The 23,045-nt window shown below is 35.1% G+C and overlaps 3 protein-coding genes across 3 annotated transcripts; all 3 read right to left on the minus strand.

Moving 5' to 3' along the window:
• Positions 1–945: 945 nt before the first annotated feature.
• Positions 946–21,307, minus strand: LOC148947398 (uncharacterized). Its single transcript, XM_089095831.1, has 3 exons — positions 21,240–21,307; positions 4,061–4,222; positions 946–1,637 (listed from the first exon to the last, which is right to left on the minus strand). Exons 2-3 carry the CDS (start codon positions 4,203–4,205, stop codon positions 1,174–1,176), a joined length of 609 nt encoding a protein of 202 aa, XP_088951957.1. The 5' UTR covers positions 4,206–4,222; positions 21,240–21,307; the 3' UTR covers positions 946–1,173.
• On the minus strand, positions 13,324–13,836 carry LOC148947399 (uncharacterized). The gene has a single exon (XM_089095794.1). It carries the CDS (start codon positions 13,834–13,836, stop codon positions 13,324–13,326), a length of 513 nt encoding a protein of 170 aa, XP_088951920.1.
• An 827-nt stretch (positions 21,308–22,134) lies between the features above and the next one.
• On the minus strand, positions 22,135–22,824 carry LOC148947400 (uncharacterized). The gene has a single exon (XM_089095795.1). It carries the CDS (start codon positions 22,822–22,824, stop codon positions 22,135–22,137), a length of 690 nt encoding a protein of 229 aa, XP_088951921.1.
• Between the last annotated feature and the right edge of the window lie 221 nt (positions 22,825–23,045).

Raw genomic sequence — 23,045 nt, forward strand, 5'->3', positions numbered from 1 at the left:
AATAATGCTCCAAAAACATGTTTGTCAAAACTGAGGTTCAGCCCATTTCCTTTTACACACAGGGCTTTTTCTCTGATGCAACTTCAAACTGTCAATTTGGGAGAATGTTTTCCCACAAATTTCAAACTCATAGGGTTTTTCCCCCGAGTTAGTTCTTTGATGCGATTTCAAATTACCCGTATGGGGAAATTTTTTTCTCAAAAAGTTTACACTTATAGAGTTTTTCACCCGAGTGAAATCTATGATGCGATTTCATACTGTCAGTTTGGGAGAATTTCTCCTCACAATTTTTACACACATAGGGCTTCTACCCCGAGTGAATTTTTTCATGTTTTTTAAAACTACCCTTCTCATGGAATTTTTCTCACAAGTTTTTAACCCACAGGGCTTTTCTCCTGAGTGAATTCTTTCATGCAATTTCAAACTACCCGCCTGGGAGAACTTTTTCTCGCAAATTTTACACTCATAGGGCTTTTTCCACGTGTAAATTCTTTCATTCAATTTCAAACTACCCGTCAGGGAGAATTTCTTCTCGCAAATTTTACACTCATGGGGCATTTCCCCGAGTGAATTCTTTGATGAGTTTTCAAATTACCCGCGCGGGAGAATTTTTTCTCACAAATTTTACACTCATAGGGCTTTTCACTCGAGTGAATTCCTTCATGTATTTTCAAACTACCTTTCTCGGAGAATTTTTTCTCACAAGTTTTACACTCATAGGGCTTTTCCCCCGAATGAATTCTTTCATGCAATTTCCAATTACCCGTCAGGAAGAATTTTTTCTTGCAAATATTAAAGTTATAGGGCTTTTCTTCAGAATGAATTCCTTCATGTTTTTTCAAATTACCCTTCCTGGAAAATTTTTTCTCACAAGTTTTACACTCATAGGGCTTTTCTCCCGAGTGAATTCGTTCATGTAATTTTAAACTGCTCTTTAAGGAGAATTTTGTTTTTCAAATTTTAAACTCATAGGGCTTTTCCCTCGAGTGAATTCTTTCATGTTTTTTCAAACTACCAGTCTGGGAAATTTTTTCTCACAAATTTTACACTCATAGGGCTTTTCCCCCGAGTGAATTCTTTCATGTTTTTTCAAACTACCCTTGTCGGAGAATTTTTTCTCACAAGTTTTACACTCATAGGGCTTTTCTCCCGAGTGAATTCTTTCATGCAATTTCAAACTACCCGTCTGGGAGAATTTTTCTCGCAAATTTTACACTCATGGGGCTTTTCCCCTGAGTGAATTCTTTCATGTAATTTTAATTTGCTCTTTATGGAGAATTTTTTCTCACAATCTTTGCACTCATAGGGCTTTTTCCTAGAATGAATTCTTTCATAAGATTTTAAACTACTCGTCTGGGAGAATTTTTTTTCACAAATTTTACACTTATAAGATTTTTCCTCCAAGTGAGTTCTCTGGTACAGTTTCAACTTGTGCAGTTGGGAGGATTTTTTCTCACAAATATGACACTCATAGTATTCTCCCTCAGACAGGTTTCCTATTTTACGATTATCTTCTAAATCACTGTTGCTTTCCAAAGTGGGTTGATAAACTGAGTGCTTTTCTAATTGATAATCCATACTGCGTGATGGCAATTCTGGAAACTCATATTTGTAATCCAAAATTGGAATCTTGACATCTAAAATAAAGAGATATTTAAAGTTCAAAAGTACACAAACGAGGTAAAATGCAGTTCTAAAAAGTAAAGTACAAACACATGCAGATTTCTTCAAGTTGACCAATTTTTTTTTTTAAACTTCACTATTCAGTAAATTTAATTAGATAAACAGGTTCTAGGCGTTTACCCCCCCCCCCCCCGGCGATAACCCCGGGGAAAATACCCCCCCCCCCCATGGAAATTAAGACTTTCCAAATTTGAGAATTTTATTTGAGTTTAATTTTTTTTTATTTCCGTAGGGGGAACGAATTTTGGTACTAATATTCAAGAACACTAACAGTTTTATCGTTACTTAAGAAACAAATTTGGGCTATAACTTTGCATATTGGGAGGAGGGGGGTAAAGTAGGCTATAGCGGGTCTGCATGCAAAATGTGTTTGGTACAATTATTTTGCATATTAGATAGTTAGATAGAGATATGTATTTTAAAGCCAAATATACGGCCATGAACACATTAGAATAACATGAATTAAAAACAAAAATGGAATAAACTGTTATCGATGATAACCAAAAAACATTCAAATTAAACATTACATTAACCTTATAATAGTACTTGATACTTTGAAAATCGGCCATTGAAGAAACACAACACTTAAGACTTAAATAAAACATTACATTTACTTTATACTGGTATTTTTTTTTTTTTTTAGTTTACAAAATTTCCAGATACCTTGCATTTCTTCTGTAATTTTTTATTGGCCATACCTAGAAGGAGTTGTTTTCTGACTTCAAACTGTCCAAATACTTTACCACCCCCTCCTCCCCCCCCCCCTATGTGCAAATATATAGCCCAAATTATATATTTCCCATCTATTCTGCCACTTGTCTTTGTCTTGTTTCGTACTAAGATTAAAGAAACTAATGAAGAAACCGGTTTGTTCTTGAGTTTTACAAAGCGTAAACTTGAGTGAATTGTGCAAAATACAAAAGTCCCAAAATTCCTTCCCCCTATGAAGAAGAAAATTAACTCAAATAAAATTCTGAAATTTGGAAGGCTTTGTTTTTCACGGGGGGGGGGGGTATTTTCTAGGAGGGGTAAACGCCGGGGGAGGGATAAACACCGGCCACCAGATAAACAATACCAAATTAAGTTACTATGTGAAACAAACACTAACTTTTTTTATACTCTATACTAAAGATTACTCTTATTGACTTTTACTGTACTAGGAATGTAATTTCGAATTGAAAAATGGTTATGATCTAAAATTGATGCTTGTGTTATTTTACACAGGTGTAAAATAAACCTTTAAAATTAGAATGTTTGACTAGCAGTGGCTCCTAGTGAATACAAAACTTACAAAGCGTCAATCTATGAGTGGTCTATCTATCGAAAAATAAAATAAAATTTTGAGAAACTAGATGAAACCAGAGTAACTCCAACCACTTTTAAATGTCGGATGGCTTCAGAGCCCTTGTCTCACAGTCAGGTAGTAGGAACGACCGAGGCATATACGATAAAATATTTTCTAATGATATAGAAAAATTTTTCTATATTTTAGAAAAATATTTTCTAAAATGAACTTCATTAAATGATGTGACAATCTAACATCTTATGATTCTTATCGATGCCCTAAGACATACCCAGTTCTTACAGCCAGGAACCGGTTTGGAATGACATCAAATTGTTAGAACAAGAACTTCATATATATACAATTGTATATAATGTCGTATACATAAAAAAACAATCTGTTGGTTTAATTAACCAATTTAATGAAGTGGACAGATTCACGACTTCCACGACTTTTCCTTTGAGAAAGGATTTTACTTATTTTAATTGCAGTTGATCCTGCCAATATTATAATAAATAACAAAGGGAATTTTTAACTATGGCCGATTATAAGGGTAGCCTACAGTGTAAAATTTCGGTTATATAAATAATAACAACAAAAACTTCGTTTTGTTTCCTAGAAACTAACATATAAAAAACTAAAATAGAATAAGGACAAAATGAAAAAATAAAAATAAAAGTAAGAAATAGACAAAGAAACCAAAATAAACTGAGAAACAAGCACCCTTATTAGGAGGTGGAGCACTACTCTTCTCCACAGCCTATCAACGATATGTTAAAGATTTTGATAATATATAACACTCAATTTGGCTATGAATTAGAATTTATAATTTTTAAGAATCAGAGACGTTAAACTTATTGATAACGCAGTCAAAAAAATGTTTTAATATCTTATTATAATGAAAATCATAATAAAAACATAATCAAAATCATAAAACATGTAATGTCACGTTCATAAAGCATACCAGGATGGTACGAAAAACAGTTCCTATTTACAATGTAAAATAAACAATGAACAGAAGTTAACAAATCAAGAAAAGGAAAACAATCACAAAAAGTAATATAAAAGGTGAAGATTATCACTCTCAAATCATACCTTCATTTTGGTAATCTGATAAACTAGTCCCAGTAAAGTCAAGATCAAGCTTCAATTGTGTCGAAATGGCTGCTGAATTACATTCCTGTTTAACTGGCAACTCAGAGTATTTAAAATGGTTAAGTTCATCATCATTCGTTGTCATTTCACCTTCTTCTAATTCTAAAAAAAAAATTATAGACAATATAAATGAGATTGTTATACCATTAGCCATTACTGGCATATTGCATATACAGCGTTTTGATAACTTCTATTCACATAATATATTTGAATTTAAAATAGTATTCAGCATCTCCCTCAGTGCCACCTGAAAGTTTCAACTTAATACCCTTAGCCTTTATTGATAAACATAGTGTCTTCTGATCTTGTAAAATATCTCCATAGTCATTGCCTAAAGGCTTCAAATTATTACTCTTAGCTATTCCTGAGAAGTTGCGGACACGCCAAATTGACAACTTGGATACACATGCTTTTTTTCAATTAGTTAACTATTCCTTACAAGTTTCAACTTAAAACCCTTAGCGGGCTAAGGGTTCATTTTTTTGGCTAGTTCAACACCCCACTTAAAATTAATCAAAAGTTTAAACTTGATACCCTTAGCAATTCTTGAAGTATAGCTGATACACATTTTGACAACAAGGCTTCACTGAGCGTCTTTTAATTTAGTGATAGATTCAGCATGAATCTATCTTTCAATCAGTGCAGACGATAAATGGTCTTTTTCTGGATTTTAAACAAACCCGTGTGGCAAGTTTTTATGAACTTATTTTACAATCTTTCTCAATCACTCGATGAAAGAAGGTCACTTGTATTGAATATTGTCGAAACTTGTCTGACAATTTTTTAGCAAAAAATTTGATATTTATTTAGCCTTCAAGCAGTGGACTCTTAGAGGTGTTATATATGTGAGAAATGGTTCACATATTGTACCCTGTAAGAGGATTGCTGACGTTGCCGATATTTACAGTTTGGAGACCCCACCTTCTGTTTGAATAAAGTTACATTCTGATATGGGCCGTTTCCAAGGACTTTTAGACTCGAAGTTGAAACAAGATACCATTTTAAACATGACAATTGCCAGTGACGGTGACCTACCAAGTGTAAAAAACTTGCCGGAATGTGATTTTTCAACAAACAGTCACCAGCTACCCAGTGCTCTTGGCCAGTGTAAATTTCCTCTCCGCGTACTACACTTAAACGCTCAAGGGTTACAAAGTGCTCAAAACGAACACAGGTTCTTATTGGCTTTGAGTCTACATGACGTTGTTACTGTCTGTGAAACATTTTTATTGGATAATACTCCTGTTTACATGCTGGATATCTGCAATATGAGGTGTTTTTTCCACAATAGGAAAATCAGTGCGAAAGGTGGCTTAGCAATTTATGTTCGAAATAGTTGATCTTCCATCCTGCTGAGTGATGTCTATTTGGGAAGAAGGTATATTTGAGAGCTAACTCCTTGAGGTTACTCCATCGGGATGCTTACCGTTTATTTTATGTTCTTTACAGACCTCCTTCTAGTAATTCAGAGAGACTTTTTGATCTTTTTGATCAAGTACTTGTTAAGTTGGGGGAGTGTAAAATACCAGTTCTTATATTGGGTGATTTCAATTTTGACCTATAAAATTTGCGAAATTTTGAGATAGCCATTTTGTTCCACGTAGTTGAAAGTTCTGAAAATTGTACCTTTGAGCAGGACACTCTCCCCACACTCTTTAGGGCAAGGGTTATAAGTTATGCTCTGGGGGCATATAAGGTCTTTATTGAAAACTTTGTCATAGAAGCCTGAAAAAGGGCTCACTCAATTGGAAATTCAAAGGGCTAGTGCCCTTTTTAATAGTTGAAAGTGATTTGAGGGTAACTACCCCCCCCCCTCACGCCCACCTTTTCCCCAAACACATCCAATCAAAATATTTACTAAGCCATTTTATTCAACGTAGTTGAAAGTTTCGGAAATTAGGTCTTTAAGGATGAAAACCCCTTCCCTCCCCCCCACAGCCCTCAGGGCACGGGTTTTGAGTTATGCCCTTGGGGCATATAAGGTTTTTATAGAAAGCAATGCTTTAGAAACTTCAAAAAGGGCTCATTTAATTGGAAATTCAAAGGACTAGTGCCCTTTTTAACAGTCAAAAGTGATTGAAGGGAAACTATCCGCCCTCTCAGGCCCACCATTTCCTCAAACACATCCAATCAAAATTTTGAGATATCAATTTTGTTCAACGTAGTTGAAAGTTCTTGAAATTAGGTCTTTAAGGATGATAACCCCCTCAGAGCCCTCACTGTAAGGGTTGTAAGTTATGCCCTGGGGGCACATAAGGTTTATATAGAAAGTTGTTGTAGACATTTCAAAAAGGGCTCATTTGATTGAAAATTGAAATTGCCCTTTTTAATAGTTAAAAATGAGTGGAGAGCAAATAACCCCCCTCTCAGGCCCATCATTTCCCCCAACTCATTCAATCAAAGTTTAGAGATAGCCATTTTGTTCAACGTAGTTGAAAGTTCTGGAAATTATGAATTTAAGGATGACAAACCACCCAGAGCATAGATAAGGTTTTTATAGATAGAGCCGTAAAAACTACAAAAGGGGCTTATTCAATTGGAAATTGAGATGACTGGTGCCCGCTAATAGTCAAAAGTGATTGGAGGGTAACTAGCCCCCCTCTCACGCCCAACATTCCCCCACACACATCCAATTAAAATTTTCAGATAGCCAATTTGTTCAGCATAGTAGAAAGTTCTAGAAATTAGGTCTTTGAAGATGAACCCCCCCCCAGCCATAAGGCCAAGGGTTGTAAGCTATGCCCTGGGGGCATATAAGGTTTTCATTGAAAGCGTTGTTGAAGAAACTTCAAAAGGGCTCATTCAATTGGAAATTGAAAGTGCTAGTGCCTTTTTAATAGTTGAAAGTGATAAGAGTGATCAACACTCCTCTCACGACCACCATTTCTCCAAACACATCCAATCAAAAATTTGTGACAACCATTTTGTTTAACTTAGTCGAAAGTTCTGGAAATTAGGTCTTTGAGGATGACAACCAATCTCACAACCCTTAGGGTAAGGGTTGTAGTTTATGCCCTGGGAGCATATAAGGTGTTTGTAGAAAGCTTTGTCATAGAAACTCAAAAAAGGCTCATTTGATTGGGAATCGAAAGGCCTAGTGCTCTTTTTATTAGTTTAAAGTGATTGGAAGGCTTGAGATTTTTATAGTAAAGATCAATGTGGGTATAATGTATTTTTTTTTTTTTTTTTTTTTTTTTTTTTTTTTTTTTTTTAGACCAGGGTACTTTGTATCCAAGGAATTGTCGTATGAACTTCGAAAAGGGCTCATTCGATTGAAAATAGAAAGGGCTAATGCCCTTTTCAATAGTCAAAAGTCATTGGAGGGCAACTAATCCCCCTTTCATGCTCACGCTCCCATTTGCCCATTATGTTTAAAACTTAAAGATTAAATCAAAATGCCCTGTGTTAATGCTAATTCCCAATAAGGCATCTCAGCAGTATCCCAAAAACGGCTGAGGGTATTATCTTCAAACTTTCGGGGCTACTTCTGCTCTTAAAATTAACCAAATCAAAATAGCGTAAGTGTATCCAAGCTATCAAAGAAAGTAAACAGGAAGCATTATTTTCTTTTTCCCTGTAAAGACTGTGTCAATATAAAACGAACAGAAATTAATTAAAAAAACTTTTTCCACAAAATAAGTTTTTCAACGAAAAGTAAAGAACTCCATTAAACCAAAAATGAGCAAAAATTAAATCAAATAATCTACCAAGCGTGAAACTACCCAAATCAGCATCGATAAATAAAGGAAACCCAAAACGAACAGAAATTACAATAAATAACCAAGTCAAACTCAAAAAGAGCAGAAATTAACATGAGTAGGACTCAAAACCCCTATGCCTTCCCAAGGCCAGAACATAATTTGCACTTTACGGAAAAAATATAAATGTTTTTAAGTTTATAACTTTAATAAAGCAAATATCGACATTTTGATTACCGTACTAAATATCAGTATATGTATATTAAACTGACAATTCACATTCATTTGTATTTTTTTTCAGTAAAGTGCAAATTATGTTCTTGCCTTGGGAAGGCATAGGGGTTTTCAGCCCTATTCATGTTAATTTCTGCTCATTTGACTCCGTTATTTACTGTAATTTCTGTTTGGTTTGGGTAAAAAAAAACCAACTAGAATCTAAAACTAAAATAAGAAAAACATATATAAAGCTAAAACAGAGTAACTAAAATATATATATATACATATACATATATGTATATATATGTTTATATATATATATATATATATATATATATATATATATATATATATATATATATATATATATATATATATATATATATATATATATATATATATATATACATATATATATATATACATATACAATTAATCACATATATTAAAAATCACGGATCTGTTTGTCCTTTTCATATTTATTCCTTTGTTTTGACAAAGCTGGCCAGTTTGCCTTTAGATCTTTTATTTGGCATTTATTTCCAATTGAAATAAATAAAAAAAGGTATTATTGTATTGTTACTTTGAAAAAAATCTACTTTGAAAAGTGTAAGGGGTGCTATTGCTTCTTACTCCCATAGGCACTTTTGAGCCTAACCCAAATAACAGATTGTTTAACCTTTGTGAATCGAACTTCAAGAACATCACCAGTTTATTTTCCCAAAAAAAAAACAAAGAGCACTAGTCTGCAAAATGGGTTATTTTAATTATTTGAATGAAATCTATGAAGTGGGTATAAAGTCTTTTTAGACTTAGATAGAAGTAAACAAGGTGCTGTAACTTATGTTTGCTATTATGTATAGTAAGCTTGTATATAGTAAGCTTACTATATACTATTACTATATATGAGCTTGTCATTTTAGCCTGAATTGGCAAATTATAATCTGCCTTTATCGTTTATTTGTCTTTTCTATTTTTCCGCAATTTCACCGGAAAATAAACAAATCACATTCAAATGGGAAGTGAATTCCAACATTTGGTTCCACCAACTCTGTTCTCTCGAACTTTTCTAGAGAAAGCACGTACTCTAAACTTCTTAAATAAATGGCGGGACCAATTGGGACCAATCCCAATTAAAGATATTTACCGATGGAGGCTATCAGATATTAATTTTAGTAAGATTAACCCTATCCTTTCCCACTTTCCCAATAAGTATCTTTCTAAAATTTATCACAGAATTCGTTCTGGAACAAATGGACTAAATTTACTTGCATTCTCATATAAGTTTTCTAATTGAAGTGGTTCAATTCCCCTGTCCCCTCTTGGCAGGCATTGTAATATGAATAATGAAACAAATGACCATTGTCTATTTGAATGGAATATGCTTACGTCTGCACAACATACCTTGCTTTGTGAACTGTTAAAATGCTTCATATACCACAAAATCTCATTATCAGACAAGAGCCTAGCCAACTATACCTGCTCACAGAGCAAAGAAATCGATATCTATCATCTTATATTTGAACTCCTTGAGTCAAAAGATCTACTGAAAGATATCTGAGAATATCTAATAAACAAGAGACAATCAAGACAGTAGCTCTGTAACCCACAGAGTGAAGCAAAAAGAAGAGGGCTAAATAGTATCAACTAAATAGCCCACCTGCTGTGAATTAGAAGAAGAAGGCGGGGCAAAGCTAGGTTTTGGCAAAGCTTTTCCCCCATCCTTGGCGGAGAAGGGGGAATTTTCTGGGGGATATTTTCTGCGGGGTGTTTTCTGGGGGGGTAAGTGTCGGGAAGGTAAACACCAGCCATCATTAAGGGGAAACTTTCAGGGTGTGTTGAGAGGGATATTGAAAAAACAAAAGGTAATAGCAAATTCCAATCGAATGAGCCTGTTTTGAAGTTTATACGACAACGCCTTCTATTTATATGCCCCCAGGGCGTAACTTAAAACCGTTGCCCTGAGGGTTTTGGGAGTGTCCTCCTCAAAAATATATTTTCTATCTGAAAATCAACTATGCTGAACAAATTGGCTATCTGAAAATTTTGATTGGATGTGTTTGGGGAAATGATAAGCGTGGTGGGAGGGAGCTAGTTACACTCCAATCACTTTCGACTATTAAAAAGGGCACTAGCCCTTTAATTTCCAATCGAATGAGCATGTTTTGAAGTTTCTACAACAACGCCTTCTATAAAAACCTTATATGCCTCCAGGGCATAACTTAAAACCCTTGCCCTGAGGGTTGTGGGGGAGTATCCTCCTCAAAAATGTATTTTCCATTTGGGAATCAACTATGCTGAACAAAATGGCTATCTCAAAGTTTTGATCGGATGTGTTTGGGGGAAGGATGGGCGTGGGGGGGGGGGGGGGCTAGTTGCCCTCCAATCATTTTCTACTATTAAAAATGGCACTAGCCCTTTAATTTTTAATCGAGTGAGCCTGTTTTGAAGTTTCTACGACAACACCTTCTATAAAAACGTTATTTGCCCCCAGGGTAAAACTTAAAACCCTTTCCCTGATGGTAGTGGGGGAGTGTCCTCCTTAAAAACACACTTTCTATCTGGAAATGAACTACGCTGAACAAATTGGCTACCTTAAAATATTGATTGAATGTGTTTGGGGAAATGATGGGGGGGGGGGGGGGGGGGGCCGCGAGTTACACTCCAATCACTTTTGACTATTAAAAAGGGCCCTAGCTTTTTAATTTCCAATCGAATGAGCCTGTTTTGAAGTTTCTACGACAACGCCTTCTATAAAAACCTTATATGCCCCCAGGGCATAACTTAAAACCCTTGCCCTGAGGGTTGTGGGGGAGTATCCTCCTCAAAAATATATTTTCTATCTGGAAATCAACTACGCTGAACAAAATGGCTATCTCAAAATTTGGATTGGATGTGATTGGGGGAATGATGGGCATGGGGAGGGTTAGTTGCCCTCCAATCATTTTTGACTATTAAAAAGGGCACTAGAACTCTCGATTTCCAATCGAATAAGCCCCCTTTGAAGCTTCTACGACGACCCCTTCCATATGAAGTGCCTCTGGGGAAAAAAAATAATAAATAATAAAACATTGGAGCTGTATGGCCTTTACTATAGGCAACACTATAGTGTTGCCTCTGATTTCCAAATACGAAGGCAACGCTATTACCTCATTGGCAAGTTTTAGAAAACACAAGAAGGACATACAATTTGGACTATATATATGCACAATAGGGACAGATATGCTAAAATAAAGTTAAGTGCTCTTAGGAATGATATAAATAATTCAGAACTTTATAAGAACAGTTTTCAGACTTTTATAATGTTTCTCCCTAAGGAGGGCAACCACTAAACTAGAAGTGACAATAGAAATGCTTAACTTATACCAAGGCTATTGGATAAAGACTATTATTCTTTAGTCTGAAAAGCTGTGGTAAGCCATAAGGTATAGTGTTTCCTCCCATCTTGAAAATTTATTTCAAGATAGATTTACCCACTAAGTGCCATGGGATGTGGTTCCAGCTCAGAGCAAATAGCCTTCCATTGCATGGTCGATGGAAAGTATTTGATAGAAACAGGAGTTAAACGGATTCGAAGTACTCTTGCCCCTTTTGTGATCAGAAGTTGAGAATGTAAACCATCTTCTCACACGGTACTAGGAGCTTTCAAGCCCAAGAGAGAGTATTTTTGGAAAGGACACCCTTTCTCTCACTGGTATTCTTGAATTGAGGGCAAAACCTGTGATAGAGGCAGTTTGCAGCTACCTTGAGGAAGTTTTGAATTTAAGGAAGTGTGTAGTTAAAAGTTAAAGAGAAGAAACTTTTAGTTATTTGTAGGCTATAAATTTGTTTTCTTGTTTTAAAAGTTCAGTTGAAGTTCATTATTTTTGTTTGGTTGATTGAATAGGGGAGAACGGGGCGAACTTGGACACTTTTTAGTTTTCCAAGCATAACTAGGTACTGGATTGACATAAAACAATTTAGTGTGGGTCGTTAGAAAGGTAAAAGTCTCGCAAATAATGGTGAATTTTTTTCAGATTTTTTAAAGATCACCCTGAAGCGTGAGTACCATGAGAGTAGGACCTTGTCAAGTGTCCAGTTTCGCCCCATACACGGGGTGAAATTGGACAGGCATGGGACGACCTAGGACAAGACAGTTTTAAGCAGTTAAACTTTATCCAAATACAGAATATTCGTGTAAAATGATACATAATCACTCAAAATCATATGAAAACTCAAAATCGCATAAAAAAATCAGCCAGGAAAATTGCACGGGCATCCGGGTTTCAACTAGAATTGTCATTTTGAAGCGTACATCGAAAGATCACAACCAAAGACAAGCCCCTGAACTGCACGACTGGTTCCACCAGCTGAAGAGGGGACATGAAGCTTCAGTTCTATGTCGGTAATGTCTATCTCAGCAATATCAGGAAGCTGAGGAAACATGAATTTGTCCCCTTGTTTCCGAAGAAAGTTAACCCTCGCAAACTGCTTTTCCACAACATCAAGAACTTCGCCAACATAATACACAAGGGCTTTCTTCTTTCCTCACTCGAACTTGACAATAATAAAGTCTCCGGCTTGAATGTCCTTGTCTACGTCATCCTTATCAGCCTCATGGAGGTGCAGAGAATCGTCAGATGAATTGTCGTCAAGTTCAATGTCATCACCACTACTTTCCACTGGAGATTCAATTTGCTTTCTTTTCTTGGCAGTGGGCTGCTTGGCCTGCTTGGGCATAGGCTTTTTACTCTGCTTTTCCTTTCTTGCTCGTGCTTCAGCTTCTAAAGTATCTTTTTCAGGTGTATCGGTAAGAATACGAGTTCGACCTTGCTTTCTCGCATTCCTTCTGGGCTTTGTCATATCTGCTCTTGGATAGGGTCTTACTGCTTCAGGAGTCTGTTTTCCTAGCTCGCTTTGGGGAAGAGAAGGTGAAGGAGGAGAGGGAGAGGGTATTGGCTGCACATCTAGTAACGAATCGTCCGGGGGTGGACGATTTGTCACCTCAGCAGGTAGAAAGTCTACCTCAGAAAATACACTTCTGTTGAAGGGCCAAATTCCAGCTTTCGTGAAACCAACTGTTATATTTTCTGGGTTGAACTTGCGAAGGAATGGTTCTTTGCAGAGCTAGGTAGTCTTGTGAATCGGAATTTGTTGACCTGGATGGATCTGCAACCAGGTGTTCAGTGATTCTCTCATCGCAAACTTGAATGGTCCGTAGACAGTGACGTCCAATGGCTGTAAGCGGTGGGAACAATGGGGAGGAAAGGTCAAGAGGTGGACCCAATTATCTTTGCATAGCCGCGCTAATTACACCGAAACATGGCTATCGTGGTTGTCAAGTAGCAGTAGCATAGGGTCTTCTTTCGATGGCTTCACCAGCTTGATGAAGTGCTCAATAGCAGCTAAATAGTAGATGGAAGTCATCCAACCACTAGGGCGAGAAAGCCCGAGACATCCTGTGGGGCCTTCTCGAAAAAGCCGGTCGTTCACCATCACCTGTGGGAATATAAAAACGGGGGGAAGAGCTTGACCAGTTGCTGAAATAAACCCAAGCATTGTAACATTTTCCCCTCTCTCTGCTGACACTGTCTGGGAAACTTGCTTCGATCCTTTCCTTGCGATTACTTTTGGAGCTGGCAATTCAGTAGGAACCCTAGTTTTATCACAGTTCCAGATACGGTTTGGTGGGAACTTGAATTTTTCATAGAGTTTCTGCAGGTTGTCGAAGAACAGATTCACAACCACTTGATTGAAGCCAGCAGCCCTTGCCTGGCTGGTATTTTCAGGCTTACGAATAGATAGCTCTGGGTTTCGTTTCATAAAGCCTGAGAACCAGTCCACCCCAGCTATGTCGTCTCGCACCCAGCTCTTCGGTGTTTCGACGCCAATCAATTTGCCCCATTCAAAGGCAAGTTTCCTCGCTTCTTACGGAGTGAGGCCGTGATTCATCAGCTGACATTTTAGGAGATACTCTACAAACTCTTTCTTGTTTGTTAGAGAAAACAGTTTTTCTCTTCAGTTTGGGCAACCTGGGGGTGTAACTGGATTCGCTCGAGGTTCTTCAGTAACTCCTTGTCGATTTTTCAGAGCATAGGCAACGGTTGATTTCTTCAGTCCATAGGTTTTTTCGGCATTTCTAATAGATAGTCTACGCTCTAAGACTGCATTCACTGCCTGCTCCATGGATTCGCCATCTGGTAGATCGTGTTTCCTGATGTAGTTGCGAACCATTGGCCAACTAGAAAGAACAAACAGTAAATGCATGGGAAATAACCTGAAAATAGCTTTAAGAAGCAATGATATGAACCGGGTCCCTCCTTACTTACAGTTCGTTACCACGAATTGTTTGATCATGTAATTAAAAAAAAATTATATTAAAAATTAATTTTTTTTTTTTTAATTAACGGCTTTTGTGATTAAGGGGTCATTCTTAAAGCATTGGAACAAAATTTGAACTTTAGCGTAGAGTGAGGTATTGACTAGGGGGTGAACCCCCTAAAATACGGAATAAAAATATACGAATATAGTTTGTTACGTGAGTGAATTCATAAGTTACGTCAGAACAAAATTTCGAGAAAGCCATTTAGCCAAAAAATAAATAAAATTGATATACAAATTTTGTTTGAATTATTCATGTACGATGAGCCAAAATTGAAACTGCATTAATTCAAAAACGTCCTGAAATTAAATTACAAAAGACTAGTTTTTTTAACTGAAAGTAAGGAGCGTAATTAAAACTTAAAACGAACAGAAATTATTCCGTATATGAAAGGGGTTGTCCCCTTCTCAACGCCACTCTCTTTACGATAAAATTTTTTATTTTTTAATAAAATAGAGTTGTGAGAACGAGTCAAACTTTAGCGTAGTAACGAGTGAGGCGTTGAGGAGGGGATATACGGAATAATTTCTGTTCGTTTTAAGTTTTAATGCTGCTCCTTTCATTAAGCTAATGAAACAGCCAACTTAACCTCGTTGTGTTGTGTGAAAAAAAAACACATCTACACACAAGCAACGCCATCTAGCATCATCGATCAAACTCCAAATATTAGATAAGAAATTCTCTAAAAATTGCCTCTACAGAGGTAAAGACATTCTCTCAAATGATAAACAAAAATAGCACAGGGTGAAGTTGGACACACGGAGTGACCTTGGCCAGTGACCAAAGTCACCCCCGAATTGTTTTCCAATCATACCCCTATCAAGCCAATTTTAGAAAATAGCGTCCTGAAAAAGAAGTACTAGGGCTAGACAAATGAAAATCAGGGCATAGATAGAGGATGTATCTAGCAACTGTACAACATCAACAACAAAGGAAAACTACCACCTTTTGTTACCGCAAATCGAGCTGATGTTGCGACTCCCAGATTTTTTTTAAGCATCAAAAACTTTCTTACCTCTTATCCTGGTGTTAACAGTTCTGTTAGATTTCAAACTTCCCGCCAATGTAGACATACATAAGCCCCATCTACCCTATTTTTTGTGGATCGATAGAAGCAATAGGCTAGATGTCAGGTTCGACGTCCAAGTTTACCCCTGTCCAATTTCGCCCCGTTCTCCCCTACTCATGTATATGGCCTTTGGCTTTTAAATACATTATCTACCTATTAATCTATGGGGTATCTTCATGCAGTATTATCTTCTTAAATTTTATAAATGTAGAAAGTAACACAAACTTGAAAAAAAACTTTTGATTTAAAATTTAAAGCATCATTCTTAACTCCAACAGTCACAGATTATAGCCCCAAATAAGCTTTGTAATGACAGCTGAATTCTTGAACTTTTGGACTGAACTATGATTAGCATAAATTTAACTTTACAAATGATGTCAAGGAATAAATATTTCAAGCTAGTTATATGCAGACCCTCATTACAGGGTAAAACCAAGACAGTGCCTAGTCATGGGTAAATATATTGGTTAAAATACATCTTTCATTAACAGAAACAGTATTTTCCTAATCCTGGATATGATTGGTTTTTCAGCCGTTACATCATATATTATTTAAATAAAATTATTCTGCTTCACAATATATGCCTTAGATTGAATGCATCCATGATAGTTTGTATTTACTTGAGATACTTATTTGTGATGTCAAGTTCCCAAGTCCAAGATTGTGCAGAATTTTCCAACTCTAGGCTCAAGCTGTGTCCAGTTTAAACAAGCTGTCTCTATTTCTTCAAGCTGTAAGTGTCCAAGATTGGGCTCCACTGTTGGCTTTCCATCCATTAAAATTTTATTGGTGTTTCTTTACAGACTTTAAAGTACTACTTTAGTGGTTGGGCTCCTCAGAAGAATATGCTATAAAATTCTGAGAACTACTTTTAAAAATTATAAAATACTTTGCCTACTTACACCATTCCTAAAAGCAGTTTACTTTATCTACCCAGTACCAGGGTAAAGTAAAGCAAGATGTTTTAGGAACAATAGAAATGAGCATACTAGAATTTTGAAGATTAGGGTAAAGGCATTAATGATTAAACAGTTTTTGCAAGAAAAACACTTTTTCTACTCTAGAAGGCTTAATTTAAAGACTTTTGGTTTGAAAATGATTTCAGATGTAGAAAAACATCTAAGAACCTAATTGTTTGATTAAAAGTTTAAAGTTTTATCAGAAAAGGGTACAAAACTCCAATTTTTTAAATTGGAGCGTTTTCACCCACAAATTTGACAGAACAAAAAAGTTACCTTTTTGACACAAGTTAGAACCCAATTTGACATGTGGCAAAATACTTGGGGAATACTTGTGGGCAGATCCTGGTGCATTCAACATGTCTATTCTTTTTACTTTACTTCTTTTTTTCTCTTGAACTTTGTTTAATGTAATTATGTAAACATATGTAATGTAAATGTGTAAAACACTATTCAGATAGTAGAAACAAAAAACTTTCAAAAATAGGGACAAAATTAGATAATCATATAAAGTGTAAATTGTGTGCCCCAAGTCTCTATAATATAATGTGTGATATAGGTCACTCTTTACACGCTATCTGGAATGGCCCACTTCCTCTCAGCTTTAATGGTCCAACAGAGATTTCTTTGTTGTCCACAGTGATTTTGCCATTTTGAAGTTAATCTGCTATTAAAATCGACTTTAAACATTTAGTTTTGACTATCATTTGTCTGGAAAGTCCAGAATCCTTGAGATATGCAAGTCCTATTGAGGATTAACAATTTGAGGCACTGAGGAGTTTACCATGTTTCACTAGAATTTTGGGTGGGATGGGGTCTAAGAAAGTGGGAATTGATTTTAAGAGTTTTAAGAAGTTTATTATCATTATATTTGACTTAGTGGAATCTACTTTCATAGGTAAATTCTTAGTTTTGTCCAAAACATAGCAAGGATGAGCAGGTCATCTACATACTAACACCTTTCAGCAACTCTTAGCAATTTCACTAATCAATGCTACACATAAGAGTGGTCCTAACAAGGTTCCTTGAAGATTTCCACGCTAATTAGGGAGGGGTTCAGAAAGAATATTATTGTATTTTAGAACTTGGGATCTATTTGAAAGAAAATGTATAGAAAATTTACTAAGAGAGGGTCTATTTCAAAATTATTTAGTGATAAATGAATTAGGATGTTATGATCAACCAAGTCAAATGCTTAAAATTATGAATTTAGTATGAGGCCAAGTGGCAGTTCCTCAGATGATGGAAAAATCTAGTATCTAGCATCAATCAGTAAAACTATATTTTAAAAAAACTTTTTTTTAATGTTTTTTTTTACACTATATATTATTAGAAATAATATTCTATTCTATTATTAGAAATAATTAACATCAAAATCTCTTGTTGTTGAGAAAGTACCCATCAATTTGACAACTATGTTTTTCTCAGAGGACCCTTGAATTTTGACACCAATTGTTTCTCATCTGTTTTACATGTTCAGTGAAGTTTCAACAGAGTTACCTATATTTTGACAGGGCCTGTTGTTGTCTTTTGAAAATTTTGACAAGGTTACTACAAGATATTCTCAAACGAAATGAATCTCATGATAGAAGCCAATATCTACATTTGAATTTAGCTGAATGAACATTTTTAGTTGGTCTGGTAATCCACTACATCAGACAAGAGTTGTTGACACTTGAAACATAATTTTATCAAAACAAAACCAATGTGGCTACATTTTAGAGAAGATTAGATGTATCTTGATGCATTGGTGCTGATCCTAACTTTTTTTTTGCAAAAATAATAACCAAGTAATAACAGTTTGAACATTACATAACTAAAAAATTGTTGGGAGCTCATTTTGTGTCAAAAACAGGAACTGATTGAATTAAATATTCTTTTCTCATCTGGGAGTATTGGATAGTGTCCACATTTTGCATTGTCAAAATATAACGATGGCTTCAAGAGATGGTGTTCCAAGTCACAACTAAGCAGAGTTAACCTGTTTTGAAGGAGAATTTCAGCAGTAGTTCCAAAATTGCAGTGTCAAAAAATTGTTCCTTTACCCTTGTTTTCAGAGCTTTGCATTCCTTTTCTTCTAAGGAAGCCAACCTATAAACTAGTACTAGACAGTCCATGAAGAAATACTATAAAATTCTGGATACTACTTTAAACATTCTAAAAAAAAGATTACATAGGAAATCCCAGTACTTGGATAGCTAATCACCACTTAAACAGTTAAGTCATTTAAAAAAAGTCTTTTTTTGTGTTCTTCCCAAATATAATAATAATTTTTGTTGGAAATGAATTTTAACCCCCACCCCTATATATACCAATTTAGGGTATATATTTGCACATTAGGGGGGTGGAGTAAAGTTTAAACTTACCTTCCACTTACATCAGAAATAAAATTACCCCCCCCCTAATTTGCAAATATATACTCTGAATTGGTATATATAGGGGTGGGGGTAAAATTCAGAATTGTGGCCCCTGATAAGGAGACATGTTAAGAAAACAATTCTTACTTTAAAACATGTATAATGATCCTAGTTCTCATATTATACAAGGGGAGAATCTTTTTCATCAAGTCTTTTCTCTTTTTTCCTTCTTTTTCCAACTTCAAAGAAAAAATTACAATTTTTGCCACACTCTTGTCAAAATGTGTAAATATTTTGAAATTACTGCTATAAAAATTGTTTATTATAGATAGCATTCATCCCAGTCATTGTTAATTTTGTTTTTTAATGACAAATAAAGCAGTGGCAAAAATACAAAATATTGCTATAAATATACATATACATGTAGAGTATATACCCCCAACACCCTAATGTGCAAATATATAACAAAAATTGCATTCTGAATCTAAATATAACCAAATGAACTATACCCCGACCCCTAAATACATCTAAATCACAGTTTATACTTGCACATCAGGGGAGTGGGGGCAAAATTTATTTTTGATGTAAATGAAGGTTATTTTTATAATTAGAATGCAATTTTGGTTATATTTTTGCACATTAGGGGGGTGGGGGTATAATAATTTTTTTAATGATTGAAAATGGTGAGGCGAAAATACAAAATCGCCACTGCTTTATCTATCATTGAAAAAAAAAACAGAATTAACAATGACCAGGATGAATGCTATCTATAATAAACAATTTTGAAAGCAGCAATTTCAAAAGATTTAGGCATTGCAACAAGAACATGGCAAAAATTGTAGTTTTATTTCTTTTAAGTTAGAAAAAGAAGGGAAAAAGAGAAAAGACTTGATGATAAAGGTTCTCCCCTTGGATAATAAGTAAGCTAGGATCATTATAAATATTTTAAAGTAAGAATTGTTTTCTTAACATGTCTCCTTATCAGGGGCCACAATTCTAAATTTTTATCAAACTTATTTCTGACAAAAATGATTATTATATTTGGAAAGAGCATAAAAAAAGGCATCAAGTGGTATGTTTACTTTATTCATAAGTCATTAATATGATTTGAAAAAAAAATTGGTAAATATTTACCAAATCATATTATTGAGTTAAGAATAAAGTGAATACACCATTTGATGCCTTTTTTTATGCTGATTACAAATATAACAATCATTTCTATTGGAAATGAATTTCAGCCTCCCCCCTAACCTAACCCCCACCCCCATATGTGCAAATATATATCCTGAATTGACATATTATTAGTAAAGATGGTGGGAGCAGTGAAGATGTTAAAAATCAAATAGCCAAGGCTCAGGGTGTTTTTTCACAGTTAAAAAAAGTCTGGAAGAATAGGAAGATAAGTCTGCAAACCAAGATTAGAATCTTAGAAGCTACAGTGATGACAGTGGTTAAATATGGCTCTGAAGTATGGATGCTCCAAAAAGTGGATGAAGATTTGCTACACGTTTTCCAGAGAAATTGCTTAAGGATTGTTCTGGGTACCTGACTGACTGACCATGTTTCAAACCACAGGCTATACAAAAAATGTGGCTCAATACTGCTTTCTAGGGCTATAGTGAAAGAAAGGTTGAGGTGGTTAGGGCATGTTGTGTAGATGAAGGATGACAGATTGCCAAAGATTGTTCTTTTCGGCCAACCATCTAGGGCTAAACAGAAAGCAGGTCATCCCTGTCTAGGGTGGGAGGACGTCATAAAGAAAGATTTAAAGGAAATGGGAACTTCGTGGGCAGGTGTAAAAAGGGAGGCTTTGAATAGATTGGGATGGAGGAGGAGCATGTGTAGCTGTGTTGGCCTCAGGCAGCTTGGTGCTGCAAAGAGTTGTTAGTAGTAGTAAAATTCATTTCCAATAGAAATGATTGTCATATTCATAATCAGCATAAAAAAGGCATCAAATGGTATATTCACTTTATTTGTAATTCAATAATATGATTTGGTAAATATTTACCAAAAAATTACCCCCTGAATTGGTATATATAGGGGAGGGGTAAAATTCATTTTTGACAAAAATGATTAGCCTATTATATTTGGAAAGAGCATAAAAAAGGCCGTGAGTGGTATGTTTACTCTATTCATAAGTCAATAATATGAACAATGAAAAATTTACCAGTCATTCTGAAAAATAAAATGATCTACAGAAAATGTAGTGCATACAGGCCTATACAACTCAGGGTAGGCATAACCTATATATTTGCTCACTTGGGGGCTCATTTCTATCTAAATGAATATTATATTGGATTCAAAATGAAACCCTGACTGTAAAGAAATGTCTCTGTCAAAGCTAAGTCATTAGTAAGTTAATGGTAAAACTGTAGACATGCCTAGCCTATAATGGTAGCCTACTGATATATCATAATCATGTTTCCTTAAAAAGAAATTATGACCTAGTGTTAACCTACAGACTTATAATCCATAATTTGCTTTTATGTTAGAGCTTATGCTGTAATTTCAGTATTTTCAGAATTTAAACACATTGGGCTATTTGACCATCAGGCATCGTTGCCAAAACACATTTCTTAATATTCAATGGTAAGAAAAGTAATTTTTTGGTTACATTTGACAAAAATTGCGAACACTATCAAATTGTAAGAAAGGTAGAAGTTGTAAAAAAGAATTACATATATTATATGTATATATTATACATAATTATATGTGACCCCTTTCTGGAATTTATTGGCAAACCGTGAAAAGTCTAAAATCCGCTCTATATTTTTCCGTTTTGCAAAGTACCTACTAAAATTGCAACCTTGGACAAAAAATAGTTTTCTGATTCGGCGCTTTAACCTAGCGGACCCAAATCTAGCTGTTCAGACACTTATTAGCCGGCAAAAAACAAAACCAGCAATTCTAAAGCACGAGTGGGCAAGTTTGCTTTTTTAATTTTCCCTTTTGTTTCCCTTTTTATTTATTTCTTTTTTTTTTTTTTTTCTTCTTCTCCTTTCAAAAGTTGTTTTCGTTGTTGCTATTTTCGAAGAAGTTGTTGTTTCTGTTGTAATCTTTGAGTATGCTATCTTTCAGTTTCCACTTTTCGTACTATTTTAATATAATAATAATATATATCATGTAGATTTATTACCTGAAAAAAATTTAAAAGATACAATGGGAGGCAGTGTATAAAAAAGTTAAAAAAAATGCAAAAAGAAAAGAAAAACAACAAAGTACAGATTAACAAGAAAAAATAAAATGAACTTATCCCGCAACATCGACATTCAAATAGAAAATTCATATCTCTTATCACTGAAGAGTTCACCTATGATAACATGGAGTAACTAACTTCTTATGAAGAATTACCACTCAGTAAGGAAATGCCAAGGAAGGGTTAATCAATCCAAACATGATCAAATACTGGTTTTTGTACCATGGGTGTAGTCCAAGTAGAAACTTAGCGTATTTAAAATAAATCATGCGCGACTTTTTCTTCTCTGTCTGTGTGAAGCAACTCCAAAACGGAGAGATGTAGAGAAAACTCGGTAAAACAAATGCATTATACAATTGGGCTAAAATATCACGAATAAATCTCGCCTTGCTCAGGACAAGCTTTCCATATGCAGAATGAACTTTTCTAAGGGTATCAGCGATAATAATTACGCGTGTGGCCTTGAGTGACGTACCGATCGGGACTCCAAGGTAAGTAAGTGATGGAACAGGTTTGATTTCCGTATCATCTAGCATAACGCATATGTCCTCAGTCGACACTTTATAATTGAAAAATAACAATTCAGTTTTCGATGGATTAAATGTATGGCCGACACGAGCATATTCTACCTTTATTGCACTAAAACAACTCTTTATTCCATTCAGGGTTCTACTAATGTTTAAAATGTCGTCGGCATAACCTATGAGCGACACAACAATCCCACATAAAATACACGTTATTGGTGCTTCATGTTGCACTTCGATTACGGAATTATTGAATAAATCTGGTGAATTCACTGCTCCTTGCCTAATACCCTTTTTCACTGGTATATCAATTTCTAAAAGCATATCACAATCCCAACCAGGATTTTGTATACTATTTAAGAAGTTGTTGCTTTTGTTGTTATTATTATCGTATTGTTTCCTCTTTTCGTATTTTTGTATACTCTGTCATTGTACATTTATTGTATACGACGGGTTTTCAATATATATTATATATTATTATTATATTGTTAGCACCACTAGTAAAATTAGTTGCAGACTCCTGGGCTTTTTTAAACCGGAAAACT

The sequence above is a fragment of the Artemia sp. Qi Xiang Cuo genome, chromosome 10 (genome assembly GCF_049724085.1).
Source record: "Artemia sp. Qi Xiang Cuo chromosome 10, ASM4972408v1, whole genome shotgun sequence".
NCBI classification, from domain to species: Eukaryota; Metazoa; Arthropoda; class Branchiopoda; order Anostraca; family Artemiidae; genus Artemia; species Artemia sp. Qi Xiang Cuo.